Source organism: Hylobates moloch, unplaced genomic scaffold, assembly GCF_009828535.3.
Source record: "Hylobates moloch isolate HMO894 unplaced genomic scaffold, HMol_V3 SCAFFOLD_20, whole genome shotgun sequence".
Taxonomy (NCBI): domain Eukaryota; kingdom Metazoa; phylum Chordata; class Mammalia; order Primates; family Hylobatidae; genus Hylobates; species Hylobates moloch.
This window is the reverse complement of record NW_026652295.1, coordinates 39,669,570-39,684,804: the sequence shown is the minus strand read 5'-3', so window position 1 is coordinate 39,684,804 and position 15,235 is coordinate 39,669,570. Positions and strand designations below refer to the sequence as shown.

The window sequence follows — 15,235 nt, the reverse complement described above, 5'->3', positions numbered from 1 at the left end:
CAGAATAGAATAACCAGGAGTTCCGCCTGTGTCTAAATGCCTCTTTTCCTGTATCACACAAGGGTCAGGCATGGTGGGATAAAAGCTCTCCCCCCAGGAAGCTTCTGGAGGCTGTCCCCATGTGCTCGTCTAGTTCCCCACTCTGCCCTCCTCCTCCTCTCTCAGTCTGCTCCTGGAACACCTGCCTCAGTTTCCATGCTGTCTCCAGCGCCCTCCCCTGTGAAGCAGGTACATGTTCAGGCCACCGCAATCTCCCACAGATTTCAATCAGGATTTTATTATTTCCCACTTTGAGCTTTAAAGGGAAACGGGCCTCATGGGTGGGGAAAGGATGGTGGGTCCTTCCAGCCCAATTTAGTGATGTCCAGGGCAGATATTATCCTCAATTCCCAAGAGCAATCATACTTTTCCACACATACAGTGTGTCTCATGTTCGGTAAATGTATTTTTACAATGAGCATCACTTCTGTGGAAAAAATTCCCTGCACGAGGAGGTCCAGCTTCCAGCCTGCTCCATCACATAAGGACTTCCCCATTCCTCTGGACGCTGCTCTGTCAGAATGTGCCCAGGTAATGGTAATGACCCTAGAGACATGATTTCTGAACCCCAATTTTGAGCCCATTAGAAGATGTGTGGTGGGCATTTATTTCATCCTGATGCTCTGGTGAGAATCTTCGCAGACGCGCTACATCCAGAAGCTGTTAATCTCAGTGCATTTATTTTCCTACCTAAAAGAACCAAGCAGCTCAGAGGCAGTGACTGTACGGGATGCAGTGTTTATATGCTGAGCTTGCTGGTCTGGAACCCGCACTTTAGCAATCCCAGCATTGCTCCTGTTTGTGAAGTTGACAAAGTGACCAGGGCAAGGGGGTATTATTAAATGCACTCTAGGAGAGGCAGAACACACAAGGGCGATGTTTCTCAGAGGTCTTTAGGCCACCTGCATCAGATTCTCCTGGAGCATAAAGCAAATGCTTTATGAGTCCGGGGCCCTTGCAGACCTACTGTATACTAGTATACAGCTCCCTCTAAGTGGATCTCAAGCTTGTTTCCAAGAAGTCATTACACTCCTTACCAAAGCCCATGACACATTCATAGAGATTCATCCAGACATAACCTACTGCATGGTCCAGTGCAGGCTTGTGTGCTTAACTTATTATAGATCAAGTGTTATTTAAGTCCAACATATTAAACATGCCTGAAATATTATATGCACTAAATCGGAAGACAAATGGCCATGCTGGATACTCTCCCATTTGCACTTACAGGCCACGCCACGCTCCATCCTCCCCATCCTGCCTGGGAACCTGATCAATGTGGCTAAACCAGCAGGCTCCCTGGCTGCCAGCTTCTGGCTGGTTGAGCCAAGGGGAAGCATGAGAGGAGAGCTGAGGGTGGGGAGACAGTCAGATCAGGTTTTCTGTCCTGAGGGCTCCCTCCCTGGGAGGTAGTGGCAGGAGTGGCTGCATTCCCCTCTGAAGGCTCCTTCAAGCCCCTCACCAAACAGCTCCCATCTCCAAGTCCAGCCACCTGTTCCATCCTCTCATCTGTAGGCCCAGCAGTGGGAATGACCTACCACTATTGCCAGCCTCAGCATACTGAAGCACCCCTTACTGGATTCCCTAAATTCTATGCACATGTTTATTAAATGCTCCTCAATTACCCAGTTTCAATGAGCCACCGGTGTCTTGCTGTTATCTTGAACGATACAATAGTGTTGTGTGGTTAATGACACAGGCCTTGGAGGAAAAACATATATGGGTTCGAATCCCAGCTCTGCATCCTTGCAGGGTGTCTGATCCTGGGTGACTCAGTTAACCTTCTGGGCCTCAATATTCCTCCTTGCCTTAATGGGCATGATAGTGCCTAACCATGCCAGTGATGATTTTGGATGCTAACAACAGAATCCACCTCTGGCTATCTAAAACAGCAAGGGAATTCTAGGGGGATATCAGTAACTCAGAGTTGATGAGAGGCTGGGGGATCGGGTTTAGAAAATGGGCAGAAGCCAAGAGAGAACGGACAGCAGAGGCCACATGAGACAGTCTGGACATGTTGCCATCAATGCCACTGCTCTGGATACTGGAGGCCACCGTGCTATTCCTAGACTCTGAATCCTTAAATTGCCTCTGAGTAAGTCATCTGCAACTGGCCCTGCATTTGTGCCTCATCTGCAGATCTGGGGTCCTGGGCAGAATCACGCATGTGGCCAGGCTTAGGTCAAGTCATGTGCCTGCAGCATAGCTGCCAGGAGAAGGGTGGGAGGAATAGGTGCCTCCATCCTCAATAGAAGGGGAAGCAGAGCTCTGCATCTGGGTGAAACTCACACACTGGGGCCTGTCCTCCCAAAAGAAAAAGGCGTTTGGTGCTGGAGAGTCAAAAGATGATACACCTCCATTATACCATCTCCCAGTTTTGACAGGAGCCAAGGAGAGGCCTGAGTAGAGCACCTGGCACACAGTAGGACTTCAATCCATGGTGGTTACTGCTATTACTGTTATAACTGTGGTCTCCATGCCTGTGCCTGGACAGGGTAGCTCAGGGAAGCCCATACCTGGTACTCAGGCAAAGCCCCTGAGCCACCGAGACATGCTGCAGGGCCCATCTTACCTATATGCAGCTCTTGCAGACATGGTCAACTCGGACTCCTTGCCTCAGAACCACCTAAGCTGTTGCTAAAATACAGATTCCTGGGTCCCTTCCCAGATCTGCCAAGTCAGAATGTCTGGGGGCAGAGCCTGGGTGTGTATGTGTGCCACACTTCCTGAGTGAAACCACGTGCCTGTCCTTGGGAACCACGGTGCGGGGTGATATTAAAGAGGGAGGGTTCAGCAGAAAGGCTTGAACCCGGCCTTGGGGGGTGAACAATATTTGTTTGCGCAGCACCATTTCACAGGGAGTCTTGGGTGTAGGCTGGTGGGTTGTAGGGGTCAGTGGTCAGTGATGAGGAGGTTGGTGGCCTGAAGGGGTGAGTGACGCAGTGGGGACCTCAGGTGGGTGGGTCTAGACTCACCATGGTGCAGAAAGGGAAGCAATTGAGTGTTCCCATCAGGACTGTGACATCATGATGGCAGGAAGGAAGCTGTCACAAGGGTGGCCAGCCTGCCTCTCTTCTTCTGCATCTTGCTGAGCTGTTCCCCCAGTCACATTTCCCCGAAGGTTTCTCAATTGTAAAGTAACCGCCCAGCCTCGTGGGGAGATGGTGACCGCGTATGTGGGGCAACATCCTGCAGCAACTACAAGAGGCCCTGGGCAGCCAGCAGACAGCACATCTGGGTGGCAGATAGAGTGGAGGGGGCAGGGCTCTGGGGGTGGCCCTGGCTGCTGCTGCTGCTGCTCCTGCTGCTGCAGGTAAGGAGAGTGGGTAAGCAGGCTGGGGAAGAGGGGACCAGGGAGAGGGATGTAGACAACCCAGAAGTGCCCACTAGTGGAGTTTCCTCTCATATCTTTGGGATGGACTGGAATGGGATCAGGTAACGTGGTACAAATGGGAAAGGGAAAGGAAGGCAACGCATGCGGACTGTGCTTGTCCAGCCTGACCCGGGAGGGACTGCGCGATGCAACAGAAGCTGGAGGTTCCTCTACTGCATCTTGAAGTTGAGAGAATTAGGTGGACTCAGCAAAGCAACCCCCCAGGACTGTGCTGATATCCTGGGAGACATAAAGAAAAGTGAGACAAAGTCTCCCCTTAAAAAAGCTTCACTCACTGTGCAGAGGAGGCATCAGTAGAGCAAAAGGTAAATAACAGCAAAAAGACAGGCAGTAACATGAAAACAAAATTTCTGTGGAAGTCACTCTAGCGGGGCACAGAAGGGAATGTGGAGAAGAGGACAAGAGTTCTGGAATCAGACAGGGCTGGGGCAAATCCCGTCTCAGCCACACTCCATGTATGTGACCTTGAGTAAGGTTTCTAACCTCTATTAGGCTCAGTTTCCTCATTGTAAATGGAACTGACTCACAGGTATCAGAGGGTTGTCTTAAGAATTAAACAGTGGATGTATGGAAAGCCCTTGGCTCAGTACTTAGGGCCTAATAAGTGCTCAATAAATGTTATGATGGCAGATGATGATGATGGAACCAGGTGTAGGGTGATCCATGATATTGAGGGTGAAGAGGAGATAGAGACAAGTGCCAGCTGCAACTGTTCAGGTTGACCCCCCTCTGGGACCAAATGGGAATATCCATGCCATTTGGGAGAATAGAGAGAAGAATGGGAAGAGCATCTGTCTTGGGGACACCAGGAGCTAATACAAAGAACTGTGTGAGGCCAAGTGCTATGGCTCACACCTGTAATCCTCACACTTTGGGAGGCTGAGGTGAGAGGATGGCTTGAGCCCAGGAGTTCGAGACCAGTCTTGACCAGCAGTATGACTGGCTGGAAGGCATAAAGCAGCAGACATAGGGAGAAGTTCAGCGAAAGGCAGCAGAGCAACACAGGAGGGCTGAAGTGCCCAGGCCCAGAGGCAGACTCTGTAGCTGGTGGCCCCTTCCAAGGCCTGGCTGCCCCTCCTCCCCTGGTCTGCAGAGCCCACCCTCCCAGGCCGACCATTTCCCCAGCAAGGCATTGACCTTCCACAGTTTTCCCAGCTGAGAGACACTGGAAACCTGGGGCAGAATCAGACCCAGTGTCTGACTCCCTCTCCTGAGAGGGCTCCCCTTTTTCTCCTCTCCTCTGCTGTCAGGAACAGATTTGGGCTAGAATGGCCTGGGGGGTCCACACCTGCTGCTTCCACCTGTGCTGGTGCTGCTCCTGGCCTCAGGTGACATGGAGGGAAAGAGAGCAGAGGGTGTAAGGAGTGGGATGAAGAATGAGTGCGGCAGGGAGCAGCATGGCTCTGTGACCATAGGACAGAATTTAGGGGACCTCTTCCATGTGTGGGCATCAGAAGTAGTTCCCGCTCCCCTCCCCCAGCCTGTGAAAGGAAAGGTTGCATCTCTCCAGAGCTCTGACCTGGCTCTCTTTCTGCAGGTTCCTGGGTAAAGGGCGCTGTGCCTGAAGAACTTCACAAACACTCAGGACAGACGCTCTTCCTGCAACGCCAGTACTCACCCAAGAGGGGGCCCTATCAGCCCAAATCCTGGCGTCAGCAGGCATCTCCAAATTGGTGTGCCTTACTTGTCACCAGCTCCAAGCCCCAGACAGCAGTTCAGAAGTCTCGTTACACAATCTGGGACAAGCCAAATGCTACCGTCTTCAAAATCACCACGATTCAGCTGAAGGAGGACTCGGGATCCCACTGGTGTGGAATCTACAACACTTCCAAAAACTTCATCACTGTTCTCAGAGATGTCAGCCTGGTGTGTTTGCAGGTGAGCTCTTTTCTTGAGGAAATACCACTGTGCCACCCCCCAGGGACCTGAAGGAAATGTCACTTACCCCCTCCCATGCCTCTATCATCCCCCATCCTGCCAGGTCTTCTGCTTTGGTCCAAGGGGAACAAAGAACCTGTCCCCAGACGTGGACTCTCACCTCTCCTTCACCCAGCACATCCTGGCCTCAACTGTTGGGAAGATACCCCCAGAGGTCCCTGGACAGAGATGCAGTCTCTCTGTCACTCTGCGTCTCTCTCTGTCTTACACAGGCACACCCACAACTCTTCTTTTCACACACACACTAATACACATACACCAACAGCTCTGTCATGCAGATCTTAGGCACAGGACACTCCTGGCTTAAGACATCATGAGGGTCTGGCTCTGGGTCCCTACCTCCTCTCATGTATGGGGTAGACCCCGCTCACTTCTGGGCCCCTGGAGAGTCATTGTTTGCTGTCTTTTTTCTTTAGTCCCAGCCATGTCTCCTATGTGGACCCTCCCCTGGCTCCCAACGAACACAGGTAGGTTGGAGGCCTCGGTGGGGGGAGATTAGAGGAGTCACCAGGCAGCTTGGGAGCCTCAGATTCAAGGAAAGGGAAACCAGGGAGGCCTGCCTCTGAGGACTGATCTCTTGGGGCCTGGACTGGTGGCAAGATACCTTCAGGGCCCACTGTCTCCTAGGGAGAGAAACATGCACTATCGGATGTGATCAGAAGATCGCCATGTTGTCACGATGATGGGCGGGTGTCCCCAGAAGGGAGTCCATATGGAACACCTTGCACACGTGTGTCCCAGCCCTCCTGCCCCTGGCCTCCCACCAGCATTGAGAGGACAGTGCCAGACTTAACTTTAGCTGGATATGGAGATCTCAGGCCTCAGTTCAGGGGTTTTAACACTGGGAGGGAGGTCTTGGGAAGGGAGGGCCTGATTAGCTCCTGAACCCTGAAATCAGGTCCAGGGCACCCAGGGATCCTTCTCTGGTGGGTTGGGGCATAGGTTACAGCCGTGGAGCCCCCAGGCCATGACTCAAAGTTTGGTAGTGAGGAAAGGGGAAGAAGATGCAGGTTGTTAATTGTGGAGGAACCATGGAAAAGACAGTTCAACATGGATTTCTGCAATGAGACAAAATGGAACCCAGAAAATGTGGAAACAGGAGACCGTATTGGTGTGTTGAAGGGTGCGTGTGAGTAGAGTGACTGCAGCGTGGGGCAGATGGTGGCTGGAGATGTCAGCCAGAGAAAGATGAGAGGAATACTCTTGAATTCTGCTCCTATCTTGTAGTAATGAGTTTTGAGGCCATGACGGCCTCCCCTTCACCGTAGGAATAGGCTGCAATAGACTAGGTCACAGGTGCCCTGGGGGACCATGGAGCCCAGCAAAAGCCATGAGCTATTGATGGAAACAGACAACAAACTGCCAGAGCATTTGTTCCCTAGCCCTCTCCTCCTGCAAACTCCAGCGCGAGTGGATTACAAACAGACCATCTCTCAGGGAGTTTGAAGGTGAAACCCTAACCAGAGGATAAGCATGGCAGTTAATGGGGGTCCCTGGGGTCTTGTGATCTAGGGCAGGGTTCCCCAAGCCTGTTAGAGACTGAGCCGCAGAGCAGGAGGTGAGTGGCGAGCCAGTGAACTTCATCTGAATTAAAGCCTCTTTTCATAGCTTGCATTACCGCCTGAGTTCCGCCTCCTGTCAGATCAGTGGCAGCATTAGATTCTCATAGTAGCATGACCCCTGTTGTGAACTGCGCATGCGAGGGTTCTAGATTGCATGCTCTTTATGATAATTGAATGGCTAATGATCTGTCACTGTCTCCCATCACTCCTAGATGGGGCCATCCAGTTGCAGGAAAACAAGCTCAGGGATTCCACAGATTCTGCGTTATGGTGAGTTGTATAATTATTTCATTATATATTACAATGCAATAATAATAGAAAGAAAGTGCACTACAAATATAATGTGTTTCAATCATCCTGAAACCACCCCTCACATTCTGGTCAGTGGAAACATTGTCTTCCACAAAACAGGTCCCAGGTGCCAAAAAGGTTGGGGACTGCTGCTCTAGGGCTTTTCCCCTCTCACTTTTAACCCTCAACAGGCAGAGGATTTAGCCTCTGTTCTTCCCCATTACCAGATTCATATCTAATATGCCTAGGTGAATCTGAATTCACAAGCCAAAATACCTAGGCTTCTTGGTAGAAGCACTACCTTAGAAGAATGACAACACACCCAACAATAGAAATTGTGAAGCAGAACTATGGGAACTTCCCATTCCCCAGGAACTGTAAGTACCTGGGATCAGTCTGGCTAAAGGGTTGAGGGGAGACATGAACTATGTGGATTGTTAAATATAGTGAACCCCAAGTTTCTCTTCTAAAAATCAGTACGTCAGTATGCTCAGCTCTCTTATTCTTTGATTCTCCATTTTAAGGTTGAACTTCCTAGTTCTGTTCGGCCCCTTGCTTCTAGTTTCAGTAAACAACTTTCCTGTTTGTCCTAATCAATAGTTCACCTCTGTTCCGCTGGTCACCTGCTCCATCCTGACTCATCCTGGTCACTTGCTTTGACTTGAGTCACCTTTGGTCACCTGCTCCATCCTGACTCATCCTGTTCACCTGCTCTGACCTAAGTCACCTTTAGTTACCTGTTCCTAACCGTCCTTCCTGCCAAACTACTCACCCCACCACTCTGTCTCATACCCCTGCCCTCTCCATAGCCAATCGGAATTAGCTTAGGCTGTGTGGTCCAACCCTAGCCACTAGGGGAATGACACAGCAGTAGGGGCTACCTGCATCAGGAATAAGAAGTGCTGCCCCTCCCCTGTCCAGATGTGCTCTCGCTGTTGTTTCATCTGTGAGGAGCACCCTTTCTGCAGCCATTGTTTCATCTGTGAGAAGCACCCTTTCTGCAGAAAGTAAAAATTGCCTGGCTGAGAAAATTAATGTTCAAAGCTTTTCTTGCAGCACAGGGGAACAAGCATTTTGCATTTCTAACATGGATCATAAGGAAGATCCATTGAATAAAAGAGCCAAATGGCAATCATAGTTGTGAAAAATATTATAGACCATAATGTATGTGATGAAGGATGGCTGTGGCTGGACAGTGAGCAGGAAGAGGAGAGAGGAATTTTCGTGGAAGGTCCTGGAAAGAACTGGAGATTTAAAAATCAAAGACAAGTTAGGAGATGTGAAGGAGAAAAGTAGATGTACTAATGTATGGATATCAAGAACCCCTGTGGGAGATAAAGGATGAAAGAAAGAAATATTTGAAGAAAGAATCTAAGGAAGCTTTTCAAAACTATAGAAGAAGAAAAGACCTCACATTGAAAAGATTCATAAATTGCCAAAGAGGGGAAAACAGCAAACACACACACACAAAACACCAGTAGACCCATTATGTAAAAGGGAAGAACATCAAAAACAGAGGGAAAAGTCTGAAGGCTTTCAGATCACCTACAAGGCAACAAGATTAGATTTCCCTCTGAGTTCTTAAGAGGAACACTAGAGGTAAGAAGACAATTGAGTAATATTTCTAAAATACTAAAGAAAAACTTTGTATATAGTGTTTTGTATTCAGCCAAATTGTCACTCCAATGTGAAATCATAAAACCTCTGGATTCTCAAGGCCTCAGAATGTTTGCCACATGCAAACATTCCCACTGAAAACACTCCTGGAGGAAGGAAGCCAGGATGAAAAACAAACCCTGGGGATGCTGCAAGAGGTGGGGGAGTAAGTGTGCCCAGCATCTTGGGAATGTTTATTTTTATATTTTTTTGATTCATATAAAATGCAGGTAGGAGCTAAATGAAGAATAAGAGAAAATACATTCATGATCATTGAAAAATAACATTCTAGACCAGTGATCCCCAACCTTTATGGCACCAGGGACTGGTTTGGTGGAAGACAAGTTCTCCGTTACTAAGACAGGGGATAGTTTCAGGATGATTCAAGTGCATTATTATTATTATGTACTTTACTTCTATTATTATTACATTGTAATATATAATAATTATACAACTCATCATAATGTAGAATCTGTGGGAGCCCTGAGTTTGTTTTCCTGCAACTAGACAGACAGTCCCATCTGGGGGTGATGGGAGACAGTGACAGATCATCAGGCATTTGATTTTCATAAGGAGCATGCAAACTAGATCCCTGGTATGCGCAGTTCACAATAGGGTTTGTGCTACTATGAGAATCTAATGTCACCACTGCTCTGACAGAAGGTGGAGATGAGACGGTGATGCAAGTGATGGGGAGAAGCTGTAAATACAGACGAAGTTTCTCTCGCTTGCCCACCACTCAGCTCCTGCTGTGTGGCCCTTTTCCTAACAGGCTAGGAACTGGTACAGTCTGTAGCTCAGGGGTTGGAGACCCTTGTTCTAGACAATATCAACACGAGGTGAAAAGGAGATACTAGAAGCCCATGGAAGGATGATTGGGTACTTGTCTCATGAGACAAGCTCAATGTAGCAATTGTACTAAATCAATGTAGATATGAGTCTTCAGATTACATAAAGAGAATGTATGCCCTTTCATCCAGCAAAATAAAACTCTAGCCAAAGGAAAGTTAGATATGAATTTAAAAAAATAAAGCACAGTAAGTGGAAATATAAAATAAAAAGGTAGATCTAAGTCCTAACATAAATGCAATTCCAATAAATTTAAGTGGATTAAATTCACAAAATAAGGACAGAGACACTCTGAGTTTTAAAAATTCCAATGTTATATTACCTATAAGAGATAGATACACTTACAAAAACATCTTAAAAAGTTCAAAAAGTTAGAAAACTATATTTGACTATTAGGAAACAAAATAAACTCTTCTGGCACTCTTAATATTGAACAAAATAGAATTTAAGGTAAAATATCATGTCTATAAATTTGTCTATAAAATAGACAAAGATACATTATATATACTAATGGAAGGTGCACTTGAATGTGAAAATAGAGCCATCATAAGCATGTCTGCCTAAATTTTGGCCATGAAATATATGAAACAACACTATCAGAAATGCAAGGAGAAATAAATATTAGCTATTGTAGTTGGAGGCTCACATACCTCTCAGAGGAACAAAGAGCAATCAGACCAAAACTAAATAAAGGGATCTAAGTTCTAAGCCAAATAACTAATAAATTCCAGGACTATGCCATCATATATTTATAAATGTGTTATATATGTTATGAGATATGTATAAGAATATAGGATGAATATGTAATAAATTATACTTTTAAAAAAATATTTTCAAATATATAAATATGTAGTTTCAGATTGAAACTGTTCTAAACTATATAAATGTATTATGTATGTTTTATAAATTACAGTATTCATAATATATATTATGTGAACCTTGTATAAGTAGGCATACCTATGTTTATAACCCTCTACATAATTAAAAACAGATAGTATACATTCTTTCAAATACAAGGAATGTATTTACAAAAGGACACCTTGTATGAGGACATATAAGAAGCATGAAGAAATTCCAAAGAATCAGTATGACACAGAATATATTCTCCAAACCCAATGCAATGACATAAAGAATGCATAAGAGAAGTAAAGATAAAATAGCACTTTTCAAACTAATTATAATACATTCATATGTGAATTATTAAGTATGTAATAAAATATATTTTGATAATATGACCACTACATGTCAAAAAGTATGGGGCATAGTTAATATTGGAGAGTAATTAGTAGCTTTGAATATATTTGTTGGAAAACATGAAAGCTTTCAAATTAATGAGCTAAGGAAGCATCTTAAGAAGATGGAACATGAGCAGCAGGGCAAGCCCAAAGAATCATAAAGGAGGGAAAGAATCATGGTAAGCGCTGAAATAAACTGAATGATTGAAAATGAAGATCAAGGTAAGTCATAATTCATTCTTTGAAAGTTTAAAAAGATAGCCATATTCTTGTCAAGACAAATGAAGATAAAAGAAGATGATAACCACAAATTGAAGAAAAAGAAGAAAATAACCATGCACTCTTTCTATAGAGATTTTAAAATAAATAAATCCTGAACAAAATCTTGTTGTTTTAAACCTTAGAAGTGCACAAATTCCTTAAAAAAATGTGAACTGAGAAGATTAACACAAGAAGAAACAGATTTCAATAGATAAATAAATAGGAAAACTGAAATGGTAGATAAGCCCCACTCTCAGAGAAAATTCAAGACTCACATGGTTTTGCCAGTAACTCAGTCTTTTAAGAAACATTTGATTTATATTTCATACAAGATGTTGCAGAAAATAGAAAAGAAATAAGAACAGCCCAGGTTATTTGAAGGGGGTAGTGTCATCAAAATCACAAAACCAGTTACGGGGGATATAAGAAAACTAAATTATAGGTTTATTTCTCTGATGCCCGTGGAGTCAATTCCCAAATTACCATTAGCTAACTGGATTCAAGAGTGCATCAAAAAGAAGATTATGATCGAGTAGAATTTTATCACAAAACAGAAAGGATTGTTCAACTTCAGAAAAATCTATTAATATAAGTGAACCAAATTCATAAACTACAGGGAAAAAAGTCAACTGCTGCACAAAAAGCATTTGGGAACCTTGAGCACATTAATGTTATATGAAAGAGCTCTTAAAAATGAAAATAAGAACAGATAACTTGGTAAATATTGTACACCAATGATTACAATAAACATTATTTAGTGGAGAAAGCATAAACTCAAATTCAGGATTTCTGCAGCTACCATTAATGTCTTCTATAATATTAGAGGTTCTGATCAATGCTTGAAGGAAAGGGAAACAAGTTACAAGAAAGAAGATTGGACAAGAAGAGGAAAAGCTGTCATGACTTGCAGATGATGGGATCATCTATCCAGAAAAAGAATGAGAAACAACAAACTATTAAATCTCACGAGAGAATTTAGCAAGGCTGCCAGATACAAAATCGACCAACATACATCACAAGTAGATCTCTATGAAAAATAATCATTTAGAAAAATAAGATAGTTTTCATTACAGTGACAAAATCATCAAGTTTCTAGAAAGAATTAATTTAAGCAAGACCTATTTGGAGAAAACTACAAAATGTTAAAAAATGACAGGTGATCTGAATAAAGAGAAATAACCCATGATTTTGGAAGAGGCAATAGCATTGTAAAGATGTCAATTTCCCCCAAATTAAAAAGTCTTTAAATGTAACCCCAAACACAACTTCAGTTTATTTTGTAAAGAACTTGAAAAGTTTACTCTAAAATTATATGAAAAAAAGACGATGCATGACTAGCTAAGTCAACCATGAAAAAGTGAAAATAAAAAGAACTCACTGGCTTTACCAAATATTAAGTAATACTGAAGCAGGAAACTACTGAGGCCACAAGGGAAAAGCAGATTTGCTGGGACAGCGTTGTCCCAGAATCAGAGATAGGCAGGCCAGGAGTAGGTGCCACACAGAGGGGACCTGGGAGGACCCCTGGCACCTGTAGACAGGACATCTAGGTCTGTGCTCTGCCACTACTTCTAAGGGTTTAGTCAGGTCCTGTGCAGTGTCTGGGCCTCATTCCTTCAGATGTGATATCTTGGCTGGTCTTAAAGATGTCCTTGGCTCTGATTCCTAAGAGGCTCCTGATAGTCCTGTCCTACCTGACCTAGTTAGGGAGAGTTCCTACTGACCCGGCTCTATCCTTCCCCTTGCCTGAACTCCAATCCTTGTTCTTCCCCTGGCCAGCTTTTTCCTCCATTCAAGACTTTGAGGTTCCTTCTGACTAGGTCTCCTCTCAGTCCCAGAGTCCTCTGTGGCTCCTGCCCCATACCCCTGTGTCATAGTCAGTTCAGGGTGGGCCTCTAGACAAACAGCTCCAGCCACAAGGGGCCTGGCTAAGGGACACAGCAGCAGCAGGTGACATTCTGGCCCAAGTCCATCCTCCTTTCTCCTTCCTCACCGCAGGAAATCAAGTGCCCCCATCTGCCTTGGCTCAGCTGGCCCCAAACTCCTGATCTCTGTGTTGTGTGGACTCCTCCTGGCCAAGGGCCTGATGCTGTGAGTCCTGTTTGTGTTCCTGACCTGCAGGTGCCACAGGTGAGTGGGGCCTGGGTTTGGCCTGGGGGGCAATGGAGCTGGGGCCAGACTCTGTTCCTAGAAAGATGGCTACGAAAAAGAAGCCAGATCACAGAGGCAGGAGAAATGACAGCTGAGTCCAATTTAAATATGTGTTTCCTTGCAATCTCTGCCTTCCTGCAGACATAAATCTTAGAAAAAGACAGAGGCTTTCTAGGAGTCCCATTCCAGGCCTCTGCCTCTGTCTTTGTCCTGAGAGGAACAAGGCCAGAGGACAAAGCTGAGAGTGCCTGGGTAGAAGATTTAGGAGACAGGAAGGGGCAGGTAAGGAAGCAGGTGACAGGGAGAAGGGAGGGAAAGAGGAGGAACAGGTAACAGGGACAGGGTGAGACAAAGAGGCAGAAAAGAGGGTCGGGAAAACATCATTTCCATTCATGACTTTCCTTCTCTTGCCACATCTCAGGACAGCAGTGATGGAGGTTTCTGATTGTATCAGCCCAGCCTTGCCCCAGGACCCTTGGGTGCTTGAGTCACAGCATGGATCCAGGATGAATCCCAGTTCTTCCCCTGCCCAGCTATTGGGAGCCGCCCTAAGCATTGCGCCCCACTGCCCCGTGAGGAAAGGCCAGCGCTAAGCCTATTGGAGAGAACTTTCAGCCCCTGATCTTCCCGGTGGTGACCCCTCACCCCTGCACTGACCCCTCTTAGATCTGCTTCCCCTGCCCTGACTTTCGCCATTGGGAAGACCTGGGGCGGGGGTTTCTGCATCCTGGTCAACGCCCAGCTCAGCATCTTCAGCTGTGCCCAGGCTCCTCTCCAGCACTCTGGTTCTCTCAGCCCCACCTCAGCAGGTCTCCAGGATGCCTCACATTTTCCCTGATTGTTAGTGGTCTACCCGAGAGTCCTATCAATTTCCTCTTGTGCTTAATAAAATTTAACCTCTGAACTGAAATGTGTCAGGGGCAACTGAGCAAGAAAGTAGATGTATCCCCTCACCCTCCTCCCCTCCCACCCTAAACGAGAGAGAAATGACTTAAAAATAAATAATAAAATTGAAACTAAGAAAGACTGTAATCAGCAGACTGGAAACTGAGGAAGTTCTAGAAGTAAAAGAAAAAATCAGATGCCTTAAAATGACAAGAGCAGTGGATTCAGCCCTCTAAAACAGGACCCAGAATATTCAATGGAATCTCATCGTCAGGGGTCAAAATTCTGTTTGTTTAATGTGTGAGGAGATTCATAGCCTAAAAGAGAAAATCGAGTTGAACGAACAACATTTGATGGTGGATGAAAGATAAATGTTTTGGGGAACAGAAGAGGAGCACACCTCTGTGAAGCAAGAAAAGGCACAGTCATTTTCCAACCAGGTAACATCTCGGTCAACTGGGATTGACTACTCAAAATGGGGGTCCACCATGAACAACCAATTTGGGGTACCACTGCATAGCAGCTGAATGCCAGCCCTGAAAAAGGCCACCATAAACAGAGTACCATTTTCTGGCCAGCTGCAGTGGTTCATGTCTGTAATCCCAGCACTTTGGGAGGCCGCGGTGGGTGGATCACCTGAGGTCAGGATTTCGAGACCAGCCTGACCAACATAGAGAAACCCCGTCTCTACTACAAATACAAAATTAGCTGAGCGTGGTGGCACATGCCTGTAATCCCAGCTACTCAGGAGGCCGAGACAGGAGAATTGCTTGAACCTGGGAGGCAGAGGTTGCGGTGAGCCGAGATCACGCCATTGCACACCAGCCTGGGCGACAAGAGTGAAACTCCGTCTCCAAAAAAAAAAAAGAGAGAGAGAGTACCATTTTCTTTTGCTCTTTCTGGGGAGGGGCATTGTGTCCCCACCCAAGTCTCATCTTGAATTGTAGCTCCCATAATCCCCATGTGTTGTGGGA

At 45.8% G+C, this 15,235-nt stretch overlaps 1 protein-coding gene across 1 annotated transcript; it reads left to right on the top strand.

Moving 5' to 3' along the window:
- The first annotated feature begins 453 nt into the window (after window positions 1-453).
- Window positions 454-14,323, top strand: TREML4 (triggering receptor expressed on myeloid cells like 4). Its single transcript, XM_058432246.1, has 7 exons — window positions 454-570; window positions 1,270-1,395; window positions 3,289-3,352; window positions 4,971-5,311; window positions 5,788-5,838; window positions 13,224-13,355; window positions 13,798-14,323. Exons 1-7 carry the CDS (start codon window positions 454-456, stop codon window positions 13,819-13,821), a joined length of 855 nt encoding a protein of 284 aa, XP_058288229.1. The 3' UTR covers window positions 13,822-14,323.
- The last annotated feature ends 912 nt before the right edge of the window (window positions 14,324-15,235 follow it).

Coding starts and splice junctions, on each gene's coding strand:
- TREML4 (XM_058432246.1), top strand. CDS start 454: ATGAGCATCACTTCTGTGGAAAAAATTCCCTGCACGAGGAGGTCCAGC. Junction 3,353..4,970: donor TGCTGCTCCTGCTGCTGCAG/GTAAGGAGAGTG, acceptor CTCTTTCTGCAG/GTTCCTGGGTAAAGGGCGCT. Junction 5,839..13,223: donor CTGGCTCCCAACGAACACAG/GTAGGTTGGAGG, acceptor TCCTCACCGCAG/GAAATCAAGTGCCCCCATCT.